Source organism: Glycine max, chromosome 20, assembly GCF_000004515.6.
Source record: "Glycine max cultivar Williams 82 chromosome 20, Glycine_max_v4.0, whole genome shotgun sequence".
Lineage (NCBI taxonomy): Eukaryota > Viridiplantae > Streptophyta > Magnoliopsida > Fabales > Fabaceae > Glycine > Glycine max.
Window position 1 is genome coordinate 39,480,905 of NC_038256.2, and position 19,027 is coordinate 39,499,931.

A 19,027-nucleotide genomic window follows, 5' to 3' on the forward strand; every position below is an offset into this window, starting at 1 on the left:
CTTCATGTGAATAACTTAATGATGATGGATCCAAGTAATCATTTCTCGTTAGGGACAAATGCTTGGCAGTTGGCACATCATAATGTATAGGACAAATACTTCAGTTTTTTTGTAACACTTTTTCATAACTGTACATTTTTGTTATTAATATCGTTACTATTCTGAGATAAATGCACTAATTCATTTATTACAGAGCTACTAATTGTCTGTTTTAAAGTTGAGTGCAGTTAATTTTGACAGAATTGGTTTTGAACCTTTAAATGTAATTGTAATGTAGTATATTCAAATTAATTTCAATCATAAATTTTGCATTGAAAGATATGCACGGTGAGAGGAAATGATTTTATTTGCACAACAAACAATCACTGATTTTTTCGCACTGATTTTTTTTCGTACATAGGAAAAAGATTTTTTTTTTCACACTACTTTTGAGGCTAATATGCACTGCTCACACATAAAATGACTTCGATACAGATTAGTCAAATTACATTTGATATGATATATCTAACATAAACATGTCATTATAAACTCAATTTCAACCAAATTTACTAATTAAGTTTATAAAATCAAATTTGTTTTAAACTCCCCTAGTTTATAGACTCTACTAGTCTAAACACGCTAATGCATCTAACTCCAGAATTTTTGGGGTAGGTGTTGGGTACTCATGCACTTTTTTCCTTTGAATGCTAAAGCCTATAGTGTTATCAGAATCCAGTAAACTGGTTGTGCTTCTTTAGATTAATTCATCTAATCTATTCCAGAAAACGGGTTCATGTACCTAACGCATACTTACACACATTAACTCCTACTATATACCGGTTTCACTATCAAATTATAAAGGTCTTATCTTTTTATAATCTATATAATAACTTCCATTCTAATTTTGTCCAACGCTCCAAACGTGAGATAATGTATTTTATACAGATGTACAACTAGCATTTTCCTCTCTTTAATTTGCATAGGTGCAACCAATTTCAATTTGTTTCCGCACTGCCATTAAATGCAATTGTTCACTTCTCGATTATTCTCGTATATTTTTAAAAAAAATATCCCATTGAGCATAAAAATGTATATACTTTTATTTATATATAGAAAACCTTGTGTTGTGTGGTAGTTATTTAGAGAAGATTTGTTTCTCATATCTAGAGTGTTCATTTTACTTAGTATTGGCATTTTGATTTATCCACTGTGAATTCACGGAAACTAGATCTAAGCTTTCTTTCAAGTTTAGCCTTTCGGTGGTCCACTTGGTGAGAAAGGGACATGAAACAAAAGGACAAAATAATTCATATATGACAGCATTACTCACCTCTTTGGATCTTTCCCTTATCTTGTTATTTTCTAGTCTTTTGTTTTTCTTGAGGCTACGAAAGGGAACTGTGTGTCCTTGGATGCTATGCTCACCACGGGCCATGCAGTTGAAATCAAACGATTATATGGAGCTGGTTGTGACCATAATTAATGTAGAATTAGACTACTTCTTCTCATTTTCCCCTCTATGATCCAGTTTTGACCCACACCAATCCCCACTAAGACTCCCTACTCAAATGTCTACTTACAATGCACTTTTCTTTTGCTGATATTGTATAGAATGGTGGCCTTCAATTCATTATGCCAAAATCATTAGCTTTTTTTCAATCATGTAAAGTTCCAAAACACTTTATTTGAATCACTTTGAATTGAATAGTTCAACATAATTATTTCCTATTAGCCAAGTTCTCCAGAATTTAAAGAAGGAATAAACGCCAGAGTTTATGTTCGTGTTGGGCACGGGTAAATGGTAATAATTATGAAATAGTTGAATGGTTTCACCTGGGCATATTGTACCATGAGAAAGAGAAGTGTCAAAGAAGAGAAAACGATGGTGAATCACAAAATAGTATTATTATTCAAGGGGTGTCATATCCATGGCAGTGGGTCCAATCTTTGAAAGATTTATCATGTATAGTTTAATTAATTGATGCAGGCACAATGCGAGAGACCTTAGATTTACGGATCCAACACCACCAGACATACGTAGAGTGGGGCATAGCTTAGTACAGCATTGTGATTGAAATGGATGTGGAATATCCGCGTTAGGAACAATAGATTTTGCTCTTGGCTATTGGTGGTGGGTGGTGTTTAGAGCAACAGAGCTTCATTGTGCCACACACTACCCGTCACGTGATTCATAATGGCCATTTCTGTAATGAATTCCCCTATCAGCCTAGCCAAGGAGAAATACAAGGTGTGACTATACGTAATGCTGATGATGACCCCATTCTTGGAAATATGGTCTTTATACAAAACTTTATCTGATACTACTCAATATGAAGAATATTTATGAAACTAAAATGCCATGTAGGTATTGTGCATTACACTAATTTACAATTAAAATGTGGCATCTCAAATTACAACAAACACTTTATTAATATTTCCACGAGTGAAACTTCAAATATCTAAGATTCTTCTACAATTGTTTCTAAAAGACCCTGCAAAAACACAAGAAAACACACTTTCAATGAGTGACAAGCAAATATTGTATGATGGAATTTACATTTACAGTAATTGTTTCCTGCACTTCCATAGTTGTTTCTTACATCTAATCCGGAATGTAAAGTTACATTCTGAAAAGGCTAATTCACAATGTAATTTTACATTTCAAATGAGGTGTTCCGTAAGCTTAAAAACATACAGGAAGCAATTGCCTTGATTTACTCAAAGCCAAGCCAACAAGACAAAGAGGGAGAGAGACTTACAAACTACAGTCTGTGTTTGGATCAATGATGAAGCCCAAAGAGACACCACATAAACCTGGTAAGGTAGCTATGGCTGTGGCGTTTGGGCTATAAGTGTCAATTAGGCCCATTAAGCATCTACAAACATATGGCCTATTATCACCAGTGTTAGCAATGTTGTTCAAGCCAGACATGGCATCACAACAAGGGGACCCTGGAATGGGGTCTGGGGAGCCATAGATGATGGAGATAGAGCATGCAGAGAAAAATTGAGTAATTGTGGAGCATTCTATAAATGCAGATACAAATGGGGCCGAGGAAAGCAACATCAGCAACACAATTATTCTTAAACTCTTGTAGCTTCCCATACAAAGTTCCATCACAAATATGCTTCTAAGGCTTCTTCTTTTTTCCCTTTCCTTTTGTCTCTCCTTAAAGAAGCTTTATAATTTAGTAAAAGTGGAGTCCTTACCGTACATTATAAAATTATATTATAAGATACATAGGAGGAAAATGCTGGGTTGGTGTGCAATGTGGAGCTTGTGGTTTTACATGATTTTTAAATGAACTTTGAGGCATGCATGATGTAACTATTTCAAATGTTGGATTAAAACGTGTAAAGTTAGTTATTAGTTACACACGAAGCCGGTATTAGCAGGTGTCGTGGTGTAGTTGGTTATCACGTCAGTCTAACACACTGAAGGTCTCCGGTTCGAGTCCGGGCGACGCCATACTAATCTAACTTTTTTTCTTCCAATTTTTCAATTATATTTCACATAAGAACAAAGTGGATGGGCCAAATTTTAGTCTTTTGCAGACACAGAAATAGTGGGAGAACCCAATTGAACGATTTAAGGAATGACTTAAGTCTTGAGCAATGATCACTGACACTATTTGTACAAGTAGTGGGTGAGCCCAAGTGTACAGTGTAAGCAATGAACAGCTAATATCTTTTATACACAAACAAATTAGGTGGTGAACCCAAAGGGTACGGTTTAAGGAAGGAGTGGTGATGCGTCCAACTTATGCGTTTTCACCCATTGCTTTGCTTTCCTACCTAATTTGTCTTTTTCTAAACACAATATCTCTTGGATGTTCAGGGCTAACCAACGGATAAAATTTTCTAGTTATCGTTTCTTTTAAGACATTGATTCTTGGCCATATTTTGAATTCAGCATGCTTGTTATACAAAGATAAAAATAATTAAATAGTAATATTGAGTCTTCCTTCCAAATGATTTTTATCAGTGATAATTCCTTGATTACTTGAGAATTCTTGAATTGAAATTTGAACTCCATAATTACTTGGATACACATTAGAAAATAAAAAGACAATAATGAAGCCAGAGAGGATATAAAATGAGAAATGAATTCATATACAAGCAAATTTCTTGATATATCATATACTAATATGTATATTTTACAACAACAAAAAAAGAGAGTAAGCATAAATTCATAAACACAAACTTATTTAAAGACCCAAAAAAAAACTAAAAGAAAAAACAAGCCAGTTTCTAAGAGCTCTATGGCTATACACAGAAGAAAATATAGGGAAGTGAAAATCATTTCCCCTTTCTTGTTTAACCGTCATTGCTGCATTCCCATTTAGAAGTAGGGACACATGTTAAGTAGCGACACCAATGGCAGTGGTCATACCCTTTCTCACCCCGAAATAGCATCACCAATGCAGTCGATAACCTGCCATTAAATAAACAAATAAATTCAGTGATTTTAACATCTATTCTTCTTTCTATTTTTATCAAAGTAGAGAAGTGCATGGATTCATGACAGACTATAAACTTGCAACACAATGCAAGGAAAAATAACCAATAAGTCCGTACAATATTTGGTAGGGAGCATACAAAGAAGTAAAAAACAAGCTTTTCATTTGATAAGAACAGCCCATGGAATATCGAAAGATTGAATTGACGAATACTTAGACATATACCAAATGAATATAATATATGAATTTTATCTCCTTTAGCAAAATACTTATCAAAGTAACAACATTCCTTATGAGGATTAATGGAAGGAACTAACCCTGCAATCAACAGAATAAGAGACACAATCCATAGAACATATTGGTAAGCCTTGTACTTTGACTTCATCCCAACACCGGCAGGAAGACGTCGCTGCTCTAACCAACTGAACTGAGGACGTGGCAGCAAAATAAAACCAAGGAGAAATCCCACCAGGAATCCTCCAATGTGAGCAAAATTATCTACGTGGGGCAAAATGCCAATGCCAAGGTTGATCACAATGATCACTAGAAGGGTTATTAAAGCCATTGCCTACAACAAGAGTAAAAAAAAAAGTTAACTTGTGCCATGTTAATATAATTTAAAGATATGAAACTAATTGATTACAATGAGCCAAAGTGTAGAAGATTTGAGGTGTCTCTTATATTGAAAAAAATTAATAACCATGCAGAAAGCCATAAAAATTAGGCTGACCTAAAGAATTAGGTACACTCACTTTATTGGAATATATAGTCCAGTTTGTGATAAGTTCAGACAGCATTGCGCCAAGAAGTCCAAAAAGGGCACCAGAAGCACCAACAGAGATGTGGTCTCTGATAAATAGAGACGACAGTACACTTCCACCAAACCCGGACACCAAGTATATGATTCCAATCTTAACTGCCATTAGTTTGACAAATGAAAATGTTAGGTCCATTAATTTGTAAAGTAAAACTTGACCAACAGAGAAACTGAATTAAGTTTCCTGACTAGCAAATATGAACTTGGAAGTTTAATATTTGTTTTCCTTATTTTGTGTGACATTTACTACGTGCCATCAATGTAATCGTAAGAAGATATTACTAGTTTGGAAGAAAAACATACTAAATCCGAATTGCTGTTCAAGGCGAATGCCAATGAAGACCAGACTCAACATATTAGCTAGCAAATGAATAACCCCAGCATGTAACCAAATGCAAGTGAAGAGTCTCCATCCCTGATGTCTATTCACAACATTATCCCATCGAAGGGCTCCCATCTTGGTCAATCTTCAAAAGTCAATAAAACATTTCAAGTCAATATTTTTTCTTCAAGAACATTAGAACAAAATAGGCTACCATTTAAACTGTTACATGAATAGTGCATACAAAGAATTGCAAGTTACAAAATTGGAAAATCCACACACTCATGGTTGGGTAGGTAAATATTTTGCTTTCCCCTTCCCCCTTTAGAAGAGAATAACCAAGTCATGAACCCAAATGAAATAAGTCAGCTACAAATTACATTACTTAAAAGCTTATTAAATATTCAATGAAATAGAAAAGTCGACGGATGTATACAACCCGTTTCACATTCTTCTCAGTGACAACATAAAACCAGCCAACAAACCAAACTGAAATTACATATGCTAGAAAAAGAAAAAAACAAAAAAAAAAAAAGCCTTTCCTGAAGCATTGAGCCTGAAACAAAGTGCAAGTCAATACACCAATTTTTAAGGATCCTTGATCCTTACCTTGTTTGCAGTTTATAAAGGGTGAATGAGAAAATAGTATAAAAAACTTATTGCCATATTATACAGTGATAAAAAAATGAAAATTTTAATACAAGTCCAAAGTGTTGTGCGTTGCGAGAAATGCCATAGTCCTAGCCAAGTCAAATGATAGTCAATCACAAAAGATGCACCCAACTTTCTCAGTTCACTTAAGGCATTTAACCACGCAAAGAACCTTTACGTTTCACCCCACTTGGTTTTCTATTCTTTCCTTCATTACTCTTTTATTTATTCCTATAAAAAAAATGATGACATCAAGTTCCCTCAATCTCTACCAAGGCAGAGAATTGAAACAGGCCCTGAAGAGAGAACCGTTTGAACTTAGAAACTCATGTCATAGAATAAACAAATTCCAAGTACGACAAAGCCATCTCTTAGCACACACAACATACTTAAAGAGACACCCAATTCACTAAATTGAGCAAAATTTTCCATAAAAAAAAGCTCAAACAAAAAACGCCCGAAAACAAAAAATATTTTCTAAATTACATTCTATTCAAGCCAGGAAGCGTGGAAGTTTCCTTTCAAAGTGAGACCACCAATAAAAGCAATACCAAAATCCCCCCAAAAGAAACGAATAAGAACCAATAAATCCACAAACGAAAACAATAAATGAAATAGCACAAGGGTATAGAAAGAAAGAAAAAAAACAAGTGATTGAGATCATACGTTGAAGAAGAAGGACCAAGCAAGGGATTCTCCTGCATAGGCTGAAAAGAGAACCTTCCAAGGAACCTGGCCACGCAGCGACCTTGGAAACGAAGGTTGTTCCTGGGACAATTGTTGATGTACATGGTAATAACAAAGACAGCAATATTAGCAACCACAAACATAGGCACGAGCCATGATGTCCAATGGGTCTCAGAATCATAAACATGGGAAGATTCAGGTGCAGAGTAGTTTTCCTCTGCAGTTCTGTTATTCTTGGTTCCTCCACCGCCACTTTCAAGATCTCTTGCCATAATTTCTCGCAAGTCTGGAACTTTTGCTCTGTATCGGTGCTTTATAGAGGTGGAAGAGGTGGAGTTGGTAAATGAGTTTAAATGGGGGAATGAGAGGACATTAGTTAGTGGGAAGGGTATGTCTTTTACTAACTGCCGCAGTAAGAACTTCACAACAGAGATTATGGGTGTATGGTTGAGACGGGTTTACTTTTTTGTTTTTATCCTGTGTGAGCTTTTGATATAATTAATTTTGTGAGATAAAATTGGGTTAATTAAATAATTTTATTTTTATATGTATTAATTTTTCACTTAAATACAATTTTAGTTATCGTCTTTTGTTTAATTCATAACTTTTTATTTTTTATTTTAAAATAAAAATATTTGATCCAAAATTTCATTTAAAACGAAGATATCAAAATTACATTAAATCTTAATTTTAATATTATCAATGCTTAAATTATAAAATTATAAAATATAATAGTTAAGATATATTTTATTATGTATACTTTAAGATAAATAATATTGTCAACAAAATTGATCCAATTTATAAGGGAGGAACTTATATGTTATAAGGTGTAGATTTAATTTTCACGAACTTTATTAGTGAGTAAGTAATATGTAATATTTATAAAATCTTTAGAAATATCTTAACGTGAATCCTAAAACTCAATTTATCTAAGTTTCTATATATTAAAAAAGTAAAAATAATATTAATATAATTATAGTATTAGTTAGATGAAAATATTATTTGTTAAGTAAAAAAATGATATATAATTATTTAAAAATTATATTTTTCAAAGGAATGTGTGGAAATTAAATTGAGACGATCAAAAGCATTTCAAGCTTGTCCTTAAAGTGCACGAATCTAGTTTTTAAAAAATGAATTCATCGAAAGTTCTCTTGCCGTGTTAGCAGTACTTAGTAGGACATGACAGGTGATGGCCAATGAAACTCGCATGATTTTGCACTGGTTGGACTTGTGATGATATGGCAGGTTTTGATTGGTAGTTGGTTTCAATATTGTGGTGGTGGGAGCAGTGGATTGTGGCCGGTACGCGGTATTTCGTTTTCGTGGAAGAAGATGAACCCAACAACTTACCTAGAAGGTTCGGTTTTGTGCTTGTGCTTTCGGGAGAAACCAAGTTGGACAAGTGTTGTGTTTAACGCTCCTAAGCTATGTATTAAGAAAAGTTTAAAAGAATATTACAAAATTATCTTTTCATTTATTTGGTTATAGAAAAAAAATTTACAGAGATGTATTTGCTTCTAATGTATAGCCACTAAAATTGGAAAGACAATCATTAGCACTTATCTCCGGCTTTTTTACCCAAAAGGGGTATTTTTGTTGGTATTTTTCATACAGGGTTGGTTTTGAATTAATTAATAAAAGGGATAAGTCTTAATTGCTGTTGTGACTTCCAAGTCATAAAAAGAAAAAAGAAGAAATTATGACTTTTAAGTCGTAAAAAACAAATTTATATTAAAGTTGTTGTAAAATTATTTATGATTTTTGTTAAAAATAAAAAAATTAAAATCATAACAGATATTATAACTTTTAACGAACTTTAGATTTAGGGATTTCAATTATAATAAAATATAAAAGACATCATTTATACTAATACTGATAGGATATTTTTATTTGATAATAAAGCATTCTATTAACTATATATTAACATTCCAAAAGAAATATTTATCGAAAATCCCCCCTTATGACTTACTCCCTTTGCTTAATTAATTCAAATCTGACCCTATATGAAAAGTAGGAAAAAAAAATACTGCTTTTGGGTAAAAAAAAAGCCCTTATCTCCTTTGCCATTCAGCAAATAAAGAAGATATTTACATGTAGTCCATCTTTACTTTATTTGACTTTTTGAGTTCCTTGCACACCTTAAACGAAAGAAGCATATCCATTTTCTATTTTAATATACTTCTTACTCGCCTAAATCAGTATAGCAAAACAAAGGGTTATAATTTATAAATGAGAATTTTAAATGTACTTCAAAAAATTTGAAGTCCTGTTTTCAGTTCTGCAAAGATAACAAGAAAAGATTTTTTTGGGAGGAGGGGTGTTTAGAAGTCACATTAATCTTAAAAGGTTATTTTCTAAGCATAAGCAACCCTCATCTGGTGGCTTTCTCCGTTATTGCCTGCAAAGAAAGAAAAGCACAGAAATTCCAACACCTTTGAGGAATCCTTAAATGTATCCAAAAGAGTAAAGAAAAAAAAAAAAAGCTTACTATACTTCAAAACTGAGAAAACATTAATCCGTGTACAAACGCAAAAGTCATTAACCCATAATCTTCATTGTGCCTTCTCAATTATAATCATCGTTCAAACAGAAAGGACAACTCATTCGGATAAAATGGACTTGATTAATGGTTATCATAGAGAGTACACACTTTTACGTACTCCACCCTTTCTGTTTATATGTGAAATGAAGGACACTAATTTCATTTTCGCACTCTCAAACCAGCACCTTTCTATATAATCACACTCTATTCAAATTATAATACTACTAAATTTGTCATAAGAGTAACTTTGAAATACTAGTTACACTTTTTTAGCAGACCTTTGCCATAATGACCTCTTAAAATGTGGTAACTATACCAAGAGAAAAGGAAAAGATTTATGTGAATGATTATTAATAAAAACTTTGATCCATTAATCAGTATAAAAAAATGAAGTTTTTAACCTTTTATTCTTTTAATTCAGAAAACTCTATAGAACCCCATACGGTTAATTGTGCTTGAAGAACTTCACAAAACCAGACTTAAGCATACCTTGAGTTTTTCTTTTCTTTTTTGAGCGGAGTTAGGGTGGGTTAGAAAGAATTGAATATAAATAAGGAAATTGCTATTCACACCCTCTATCTGCTTTTAAAAAAAATTGATGATGCTTTATTAAGAAGAAGGGCCAATAGGCCTAACATCATCAGATACAATGCTGAACAATTGGGGGAGAGTTTCCTGAACCCAAAATCTCTCTTTAACAGAAAATACTAATTTGGCTAAATTATCAGTAGCTTTATTTGCCAATCTATTTACAAAATTGAAAGATTGCAGATTTCTATAATTTATCAACAGAGAACAGTCTTGGAGAACACCGGAAATGTAGTTTTTATCATGAAAGTGATCGTGTTTCCAAGCATCCACAAGTCTCTTGCAACCTTACTCGAACTGGATCCTTGAAATAACTGTTGAACCCGTTGGATATCCCACTCAAGTGTCTTATGATTTATCAAGTTAGCCACAAGTAAATTCTGATCCACCCCCATGCTACTATTACTGGAATCAGTATTTCGGATCCACCTGTCCACCCAAACCTTTACCAAATTGCCATCCCCAATTCTCTAAACTGCACCATGTTCAACAAGCTCAGAAGAATACAATATACTTTGCCATGTGTAGCTAGCTCGAAAAGGCTTCTTTGCTACAAGAGGGGACGAATTAGGAAATTTTTTTGCTTTTAGAACTTGAGCTGCCAGTGTCTCACCATTATTTATCAGCCTCTACATCTGTTTTGCCAACATGGCTTTATTGAAAGCCTTGATCCTTCTAAAACCCATCCCACCAAGATTCTTGGGTTTACCACCCCAAAAAAACCGACCTATTAGACCCTCTACTCGTCGACACACAGAGGAAGGAAGTTTAAAACAACTCATAATGTAAGTAGGAATCGACTGTACCACAGATTTAATTAAGATCTCTTGCCTTTGAAAGGGCTCCCTCTTTCCAACCCCTATGCTTCTTCCAAACTCTATCGTTCACAAATTAAAATACTTGAGATTTAGATCTACCTATAAGAGAGGGTAGACCCAAGAAAATATTCTCTATGGAAACAAGATTTTGTTGACAAAATACACTATCAAATCATGTATGTTTTTATTGTATAAGAGCAGTTGTCCAAACATACACAGTAAAAATATGATTTTGTTGTATATTTTGTCAATTAATCATATTTCTGTTATGTACTTTTTTGGTTCTTCTTACACAGTAGAAATGTGTTTCTATTGATGAAATACATAATAAAAATATGATTTTGTTGTATTAAATTTTAATATTTTTAATTATATATATATATATATATATATATATATATATATAAAAGTTACTTTTTTAAAAGTAATCAAATTAATATTGATATAAATTATCATTTTTAAAATTAAAATTAAATTAATTAAGATACAATTTATATTTTTTAGCAGTAATCAGTATCATATAGATTATTTTTTTTAATTAAAAGTAATCAGTATCATATATTAAAGTTAAATTAATTAGATACAAGTTATCATTTATAAAAATAATCAGATTAATTATCATATGAATAATCTTTATTAGTAATAATAAAATTAAATCTGGTACTAATTTGTATCACAAATAATTCTATTAGTATTAAAAAATGTAATGTGTGTCATTGTTAATATAATTTTTATTATATTATTCAAGAATAATTAAAAAAGGTAACTTTTTATAATTAATAACAATATTTTTTAAAAAAATAATGAAATAGAACTGTACTTTCATTGAGTAAGAGGAAGTATGAAGAAATACACATATTTTTTACACCTTCTCTTACTTTTAGTCTATAGAATCATATTTTCGTTCAATAAGGAAGGATATTTTGAAAATGAATTTCTTAAAAACATATGGTGTAAATAGTAAAATAGGAGGTATGAATATCAACTCCCTAAAAATGAGTGGGCCTTGTATGTTGTATCATTCAAGCCTAAAGTTAATAAAGCTTACCACTATCCAATCGATATCCTATCACAATTATTTTTGGGAGATGTCATTCTCACTCCCACACATGTGGATTTTTTCTTTATTTCTATAATAGTGTTTAGTGTAACGTTGTGTGTTGTTATCATACACTGATTTATTATTTATAATCATAAGTATAAGATAATTAAGAAAACTAAGGATAATAATATTCCTACATATCTGTTCAAATATACTCAATTTTTCTATTTATATTTAATCATATCAAATCATATATTTAATAATTTCGAAATTCTGTTCTCACTAAATCATGATTTCTTTACAAAATACAAATGAAATTATGTTTTTGTTGTACAAGAAAATATAAAAAAATACAAAATAGAAATATAATTTTATTATATATTTTTTCAATGGACGGAATTATATTTTTGTTGTATAGTTTTTTTTATTTTCTCTTACACAATATAAACGTGTTTTTATTGTAAATTTTTATATAATATTTTTAATTAATTAGATATATAAGTTATTTTTAAAAGTAATCAAATTAATAGTGATATACATTTAAAAAAAAATTGAAATCAAATTATTAAAATGCAATATAATATACCATTTTTAACACTAGTCAGCATGATATAGGTATTCTGTTTTAATTAAAATTTAATTAGTTATATATAACTTACTATTTACAAAGGTAATCAAATTGATTATAATACTATTTTATATTATAATTAATTTGATTACATTTAAAAATGGTAACTTGTGTCATCATTAATTCAAATTTAAATAAAAAAGTAATTTATATCCATTAATTCTAATACTATTTAAAAAAGATAACTTATATCTATAATTAAGTATTTTTTTTTGTAAAAAATTAACAAATGAAAATATGTTTCAGTAGTTGTGTAAGAGGGGTGACAAAAAATTATACAAATGAAACACAATTTCATTGACAAAATGCACATAGAATCACATTTTTATAGTTTTTTTTTTGTACTCTCTTACACAATAAAAATATAATTTTATTGTATTTTGTCAATAGAATTATGATTACATGGGAAGGATACTTTTGAAAAATAAAATTTAAACCACACATGGGAGGTGTAAATAGCAATTTTGGAGGTGAGAATAAAAGCTCCCTTATTTTGGTTCACTTTTTACCTTTGGTTCAAATTGAACCTAATTTTGCAATGAACAAAAAAAAATACTTTTGCAATTATAAAAATGTACGCATTTTTTAAGAAAATCCCGTTTAAATAAAAAATAATTTAAAAATAGAGGCCTTTTTTTTTAGAACAAAGAATAGAAGTCTTAAAACTTTGTGAGGGGATAACTTGCCTAAAAAATAAAAAATGCGAAATGGATGTAGTTATAGAAGAGCTGTGTGCACGAACATATGGCTATATATAAATGTAGGATTTCAAACATATCATACTTTTCCTCAAATTTTGAACAATCATTATTTGTTTTTAAAGAGTGTTTAGAGAAGTTATTTGGAATAAACTGATGTTGAAATTAATAATAATGAGCAGGGAAGGCAAAATATTTTACTATGTTATACTCATTTTGCTATAATTCAATCGTTAAGTTATTTTGACAAATTCAAAGCATAAAAGATAATTAGGTTATTAAATAATATATTAACTTTAAAACATTATAAATTTAATTAATTGGAAACAAGAACTAATTGAATAGAGAAACCATAACTATTGGTGCAAATTTGAAGGTAATTACGAGTTCTTATCTTTTAGTTTGAGCCAATATAATATCACAATCAATATATATGAGCAATATATAGAGAGAAACATTTTTATATGAAACCGAGAGAAGTAAGCTTAAATCATATAATTATACGTGAATGCTCTAAAAGTTAATGTTACATGAGTATTTAAAAATACATATGACTTTTTAAAAAATTCACATAATTTTATATTTTTTTATGTAATTTTATGTTCTGATCTTATCATTCATCACAAAATCTAATGGTCAATGTTCATTTCCTTTATTCTCACATAAAAAAGTCACACAAATAAATCATATAAATTTAAAATAAATCTTTCTATTTCATTTAAATCTCCTCATACCCAACCATGAACCAACTTTGCAATTTAATGAAATTTGTCCCTCCTCTTCGTGAGACCTCGATTATATTCTTATTCTTTAAACATGAAAAATCAAGAAAAAAATTATTATTTTATAATTATTTATAAAAATTGAAATAAAACATGTTTTTTCTTCAAAATAATTTTTTTTCCTTTAGTGAGTCAAGAAATAAATATGTTTATAAATAACTTTTAACCTTGTTTCCTAATCAACATTGTGTCGATTCGTGAACTATATTATAGTCAATTTTGTGTTAGAAGACTTTCTCCTAACCATTAACTCCGAGTCATGTTATATATATATATATATATATATATATATATATATAAGTGTCTTCCTCTAATAAATCAAATTATTTTAACTACCTGTCATGCATGCTTCAAAAGTGATTAACTACAGAAGAATATTTGCAAGATCTCCCACATAACTCTATTTTTAGTTTTGCAATAAAAATGATTAATTAATTTGCATGCCATTAAATCTGAAGGCATTTATATTGAACACCTTATAAATAAAGTAGGCTATATAGACTTTTAATTAGCATAAATGTTAAAAACATAAAATCAATAAGACGTAATTGCCGTAATTGTTCCATGAACAAAAATAAATCTAGGGTACTTGACATATATATTACTACATTTTATGAAGTCGAAGGTTCTATTGTGTCTTTAAATTCATTTCGTTTCATAACTTCTCCCTGGCCTCTTTCTTTGATTGGCTCGTAACAAATGTCATATGTAATTAAGTAGATTTATTTTTCACCTTTTGAATTCAAGGATAGAAGTATTTTAAATGTGGACTCATCTAACTAATTGAACGAACCTAGTTGAATAACTAAGTTGTTTTTTTTCTCAAACAGGAGGACTCGACCTAAACTAAACTAATTAAACTTTATTTCAATTAATTTAGTTCTCGAGTTTATATATTTTGATGCCAATACTTTAAATGGTATTTTAAATTTAGGTAGATTTTTATTATTTTTTATGATGGATTTTTTCAATCTTCATAACAAATTTATTCAAAACAAAAACCAATTAATTTAGTTTTTCTCCCTAAATTAAACTGACTTCTACACATTTTTTGTGTGGAACAAAAAAGGAATTCATTTGTTCTTGCAAAAGAAACAAGTTAAAAGTTAATTAGTGATCATATTTATATAAAACTATATAAAAGAATAGGTTGTCAAAAAGTCTAAAATGGACATTCTATGTTGTTGATAGGTCGTTTAATTAGGGGTAATTTGGACTTTTCATCATCTTTTTCTTTCTCTTTACTCATCCCTTCGTCCTTTTATTGTGACTGTATCACGACCTCAATCTATCCTCCTTCCCCAAAATTACCTTCACCAATGAGTAAGTTGGCGGACCAAACACTTTTGTCGTCGCTCAACAACGACTTCCTTCACCACTGTCTCTATTGAGTAGTGACATCCTTCACCACCACTCTTGTTAAACAGTGAGTTCCTTCACCACCGCATCGGTACCATTGGTAAGTTTTTTCTCATCCTTTTTTTTTATTTTCACCTTTCTTATTATTACGGTTATTTCATATTTGTTTAATGGATTCCTTGATATTTTTCATATGAAAAATAGAAAAGGTTTTGTCCAACAACAAGAAGTTGTGGGTATGTGGTGATTCTCATCCATTTTTTTTTCATTTTCACTTTTGTGATTCTAATGTCAATTTTTCTTTATGTTTTTTTATTTATTTTAGGAATCATAAAGGTTTCCCGCAACAGTAACTGGTCGTTGGTAAGTGCAATGGGTTCGTTTCATTTTATGTTTTCCACAATCTCCTCCTTTGGGTCCTTCATCTTGTGTTATGTATATATTATTGTTTTTTTTTCAAAAGTTAGAAGCTCTATAAACTAATTAAACACCCATTTTTCAATGTTGTTGGTGTTCAACTCAGTTGCTTGAATCTAATTATTGACAGGTTTGCACAAGTGTGAGCCTTAAGTGAAACAATTGCTTAAGGCCTAATTTCAAGAGAGATACATTAAAAAATCATTATTGAACGTCACTTCTTTCTTTCTCTTATTTTTGTTGGACATCCATTTTTTTATTAATATAATTGTGTTAGATGTTGTGGTTTTTTTAATATCTTTCCAGTCTAGAAGGTATGTTATCTTAGCTTCCTTTTTAAGTGTTCAAATATCTTCCTTGAGAGATATGGCTTAAGCTTTGTGCATCATTAGAAAATTTCATTAACATGATCACTTTATGTATATTAAGACTGTAAGACCACTTAAAAATATGTATTTGTAGCTCTTACAACAAATACAAAATCTTCCTCCTACATTAGTTGAGTTACTTTTTTATTTCCTATCCTACAAAAATTATATATATATATATATATATATATATATATATATATATATATATATATATGTGTGTATATATATTCATAAGATACATGATCTTATGCATTGAATTAAGTTCAATTTTTTTTAATTGTTGGTACATCACTAAAAACTTCAATTTTAACATAGAAGATAATATTGCATCGTACTAATTTTTTGGAATAAAATTAGTTTGCTACACCTCTTAGAAGAATCCCAAATATTGAAATTTATGATCAATTAATTACCAGGAAAAAAAGCTAAAAAGTGTATCAATTCAATTCAAAAGGAGTTATGAATAAACATATTTAGCTTTTTCTTGTCTTTGAACCTCTTAAACCTTATTGACCGTCATTTCTTATTCTTTGTAGGACATCTCAAATATGCAATGTTCAGTTATGCTTCTTAAGTTTTTTTAGTTCTTACAATTTGTATATTTAATTTATTTCAGATGAGTCACCTAGGCTAAAGCATGCTACTCCTGGCCTTTCTAACCATGACATTTGTTGATCGTAACAATCATGATTCCAAGTGTTATGAAACTTTTTAATTATAAGTTTATCATGATGTTTGATAGTATAGTCCCTTTTCGTATCTGTCATATGTTAGCTTATAGGTACATTTGTGATTGATTAATATTAATATGGTTTTTCCTTTTCTCTATTGAGATCCATCACTCTATCTTGGTAGTGTATGAGATTGTGTAATAAGACCTTTATGTTGCTGACATGATATTTTGATTTTAACTCCTTTTATTCTACTACAAGTTCTTTGCAACATATTTAAAGGGGTAAAACATGGTACTCATCATGCAATTATTGGGTTGTACCTTTCTTTAACATTGCTGAGAGTGACATGAGTAATTTTTTATGTAGAGATTAATTAGTTTGACAAAGTTGATCTCGGGCTCAGTTTTCCAAGCCAGTATCAATAGTAATCCCTAGCCAAACATCATATGCCGCACATCATTTAAGAAATTTAGTCAATAATTAAAGATATTGCATTTCCTCTCATCTCATACGATGCTATTGTTGGCATGAATAAGCTGGCATGCTTTAATTATATTTAACATCCACACTTTATCATATATAATTATATTTAACATCCACATATATTATACTACTCCAATTTTAATGTAAAATGGACTGTTATGACACAAAGAGATTGGTTAGTTTCCACTGAATATGGTCATGATTGTTGAGATTAGAAAGCCAGAAATAATATATATGGATGTTAAATACAACACTTCATGGCAAGGTTACAAAAGGTGGAATTACTAGAGCAAAAGAACACCTGGTGGCAAAACCAGGGAATGTTGCAGCCTATGTCAAATGTCCCAAAGAAGTTAAAGAAGAACTATGAAGATGTTTGAAGGATAAAAAGAAATAAGAGAGTGAAACATTTCATAGGATGCACTTTTCTCGAAGACTATAATGATAGTGATGAAGAAAGAGCTAAAAAGTATAACACAGTGTTCTCACTTTCTTTTTATGAATTCAATTTTTAATATCTTTATCATGAGTCACACATTTTTAGATTATCAAAATCATTAAATTGGGATAATTTAAAAAAAATTGTGAATTATTTGTGTTTTTAAGTAGGTCTTTAAATTAAAAAATAAATAATCATGTAAATCTATATCTATCTATATAAATAGATCAGTGAAAAGTCCAAAATGGATATCTTATATTGTTAACACATTGTTTAAATAGGATAAAATGAGAATTTTTTAAAAAAATTACTCTTAGATGTATAAATTGGAAAGAGAGAGAGAACAGTAGGAGAAATACATGAGACAGGAGGTAAAAAAAATATTTTATTATTTTGATTAAGAATTTGATTTTTAAAAAAATAACTTTTTTTATTTAGTAATTTAAAATAGTTTGGATGAATATAACACCCTTCAAGTTTCAACTAGCTTCCATTTAGTAATATGTTTAATAGTTTGTTTGTTATCCAATAAATTGTTAGTTTAAGTGATTTTAAATTAGATTTTGAATTGAAATATGTATTTGACGGACCCAATGACTTTGGTATTTGGTGACTTTATTTTATTTTGGATCATTAGATCAATCTAATTGTCAAAAATAAGAAAAAGTCACCAAAATCACTGAAATCATAATCTCATATATTTAATTATATTATTGAAAATAATATTTTCAGGAATATTATTCTAAAAAAAGATGTTTAATAAATACTTTCTATTTTTTGGAAATATTTTTAAAATTTATTTAAAAATAAAATATTGAATAATGAAGTAGAATAAAATCAAAATGAGAAATTACTTTTAAAAATTCCCATAAAAATATAAGATTTTCACCCCTTATATATAAATAATTCAGAAATTTAATAAAATTTCATGAAACATATATTTCTTAAAGAATTTTGATATTTTTCAAATAACACGACAAAATATTTTATTTGATTAATAAATAGTAAATTATATTATAATTAAATTAATTAAATAAAGCAATTAATAAGTGTATGATTAATGGTTAAACAGAAATTTTTTCAATTAATGTCCATGAATAAATAAATAATTAATGTATGTCTATTTAGTTGGACTGTGCAAATAAATTAAAACGAAACGTTGTGACGATCTATATATTGTACTTTTTAGCAACAACTTCACCTGTAAAATGGTAGCTGCGATGCTTCTATTTGAATTATTCACTTAATTGTGCTTTTTTTTGTGGGT

At 29.8% G+C, this 19,027-nt stretch overlaps 2 protein-coding genes and 1 non-coding gene across 3 annotated transcripts; 1 reads left to right on the plus strand and 2 right to left on the minus strand.

The window, feature by feature from the left end:
- Positions 1–1,860: 1,860 nt before the first annotated feature.
- LOC102665845 (putative non-specific lipid-transfer protein 14) lies at positions 1,861–3,272 on the minus strand. Its single transcript, XM_006606032.4, has 2 exons — positions 2,739–3,272; positions 1,861–2,471 (listed from the first exon to the last, which is right to left on the minus strand). The coding sequence occupies exons 1-2, from the start codon at positions 3,095–3,097 to the stop codon at positions 2,462–2,464; spliced, it is 369 nt and encodes a 122-aa protein (XP_006606095.1). The 5' UTR covers positions 3,098–3,272; the 3' UTR covers positions 1,861–2,461.
- A 102-nt stretch (positions 3,273–3,374) lies between these two features.
- Positions 3,375–3,448, plus strand: TRNAV-AAC (transfer RNA valine (anticodon AAC)). The gene has a single exon. It is a non-coding gene; the product is annotated as a tRNA-Val (tRNA).
- Positions 3,449–4,093: 645 nt separating this feature from the next.
- LOC100784224 (RHOMBOID-like protein 2) lies at positions 4,094–7,322 on the minus strand. The gene is made up of 5 exons (XM_003556042.5): positions 6,896–7,322; positions 5,560–5,723; positions 5,192–5,355; positions 4,757–5,007; positions 4,094–4,414 (listed from the first exon to the last, which is right to left on the minus strand). Exons 1-5 carry the CDS (start codon positions 7,186–7,188, stop codon positions 4,297–4,299), a joined length of 990 nt encoding a protein of 329 aa, XP_003556090.1. The 5' UTR covers positions 7,189–7,322; the 3' UTR covers positions 4,094–4,296.
- Between the last annotated feature and the right edge of the window lie 11,705 nt (positions 7,323–19,027).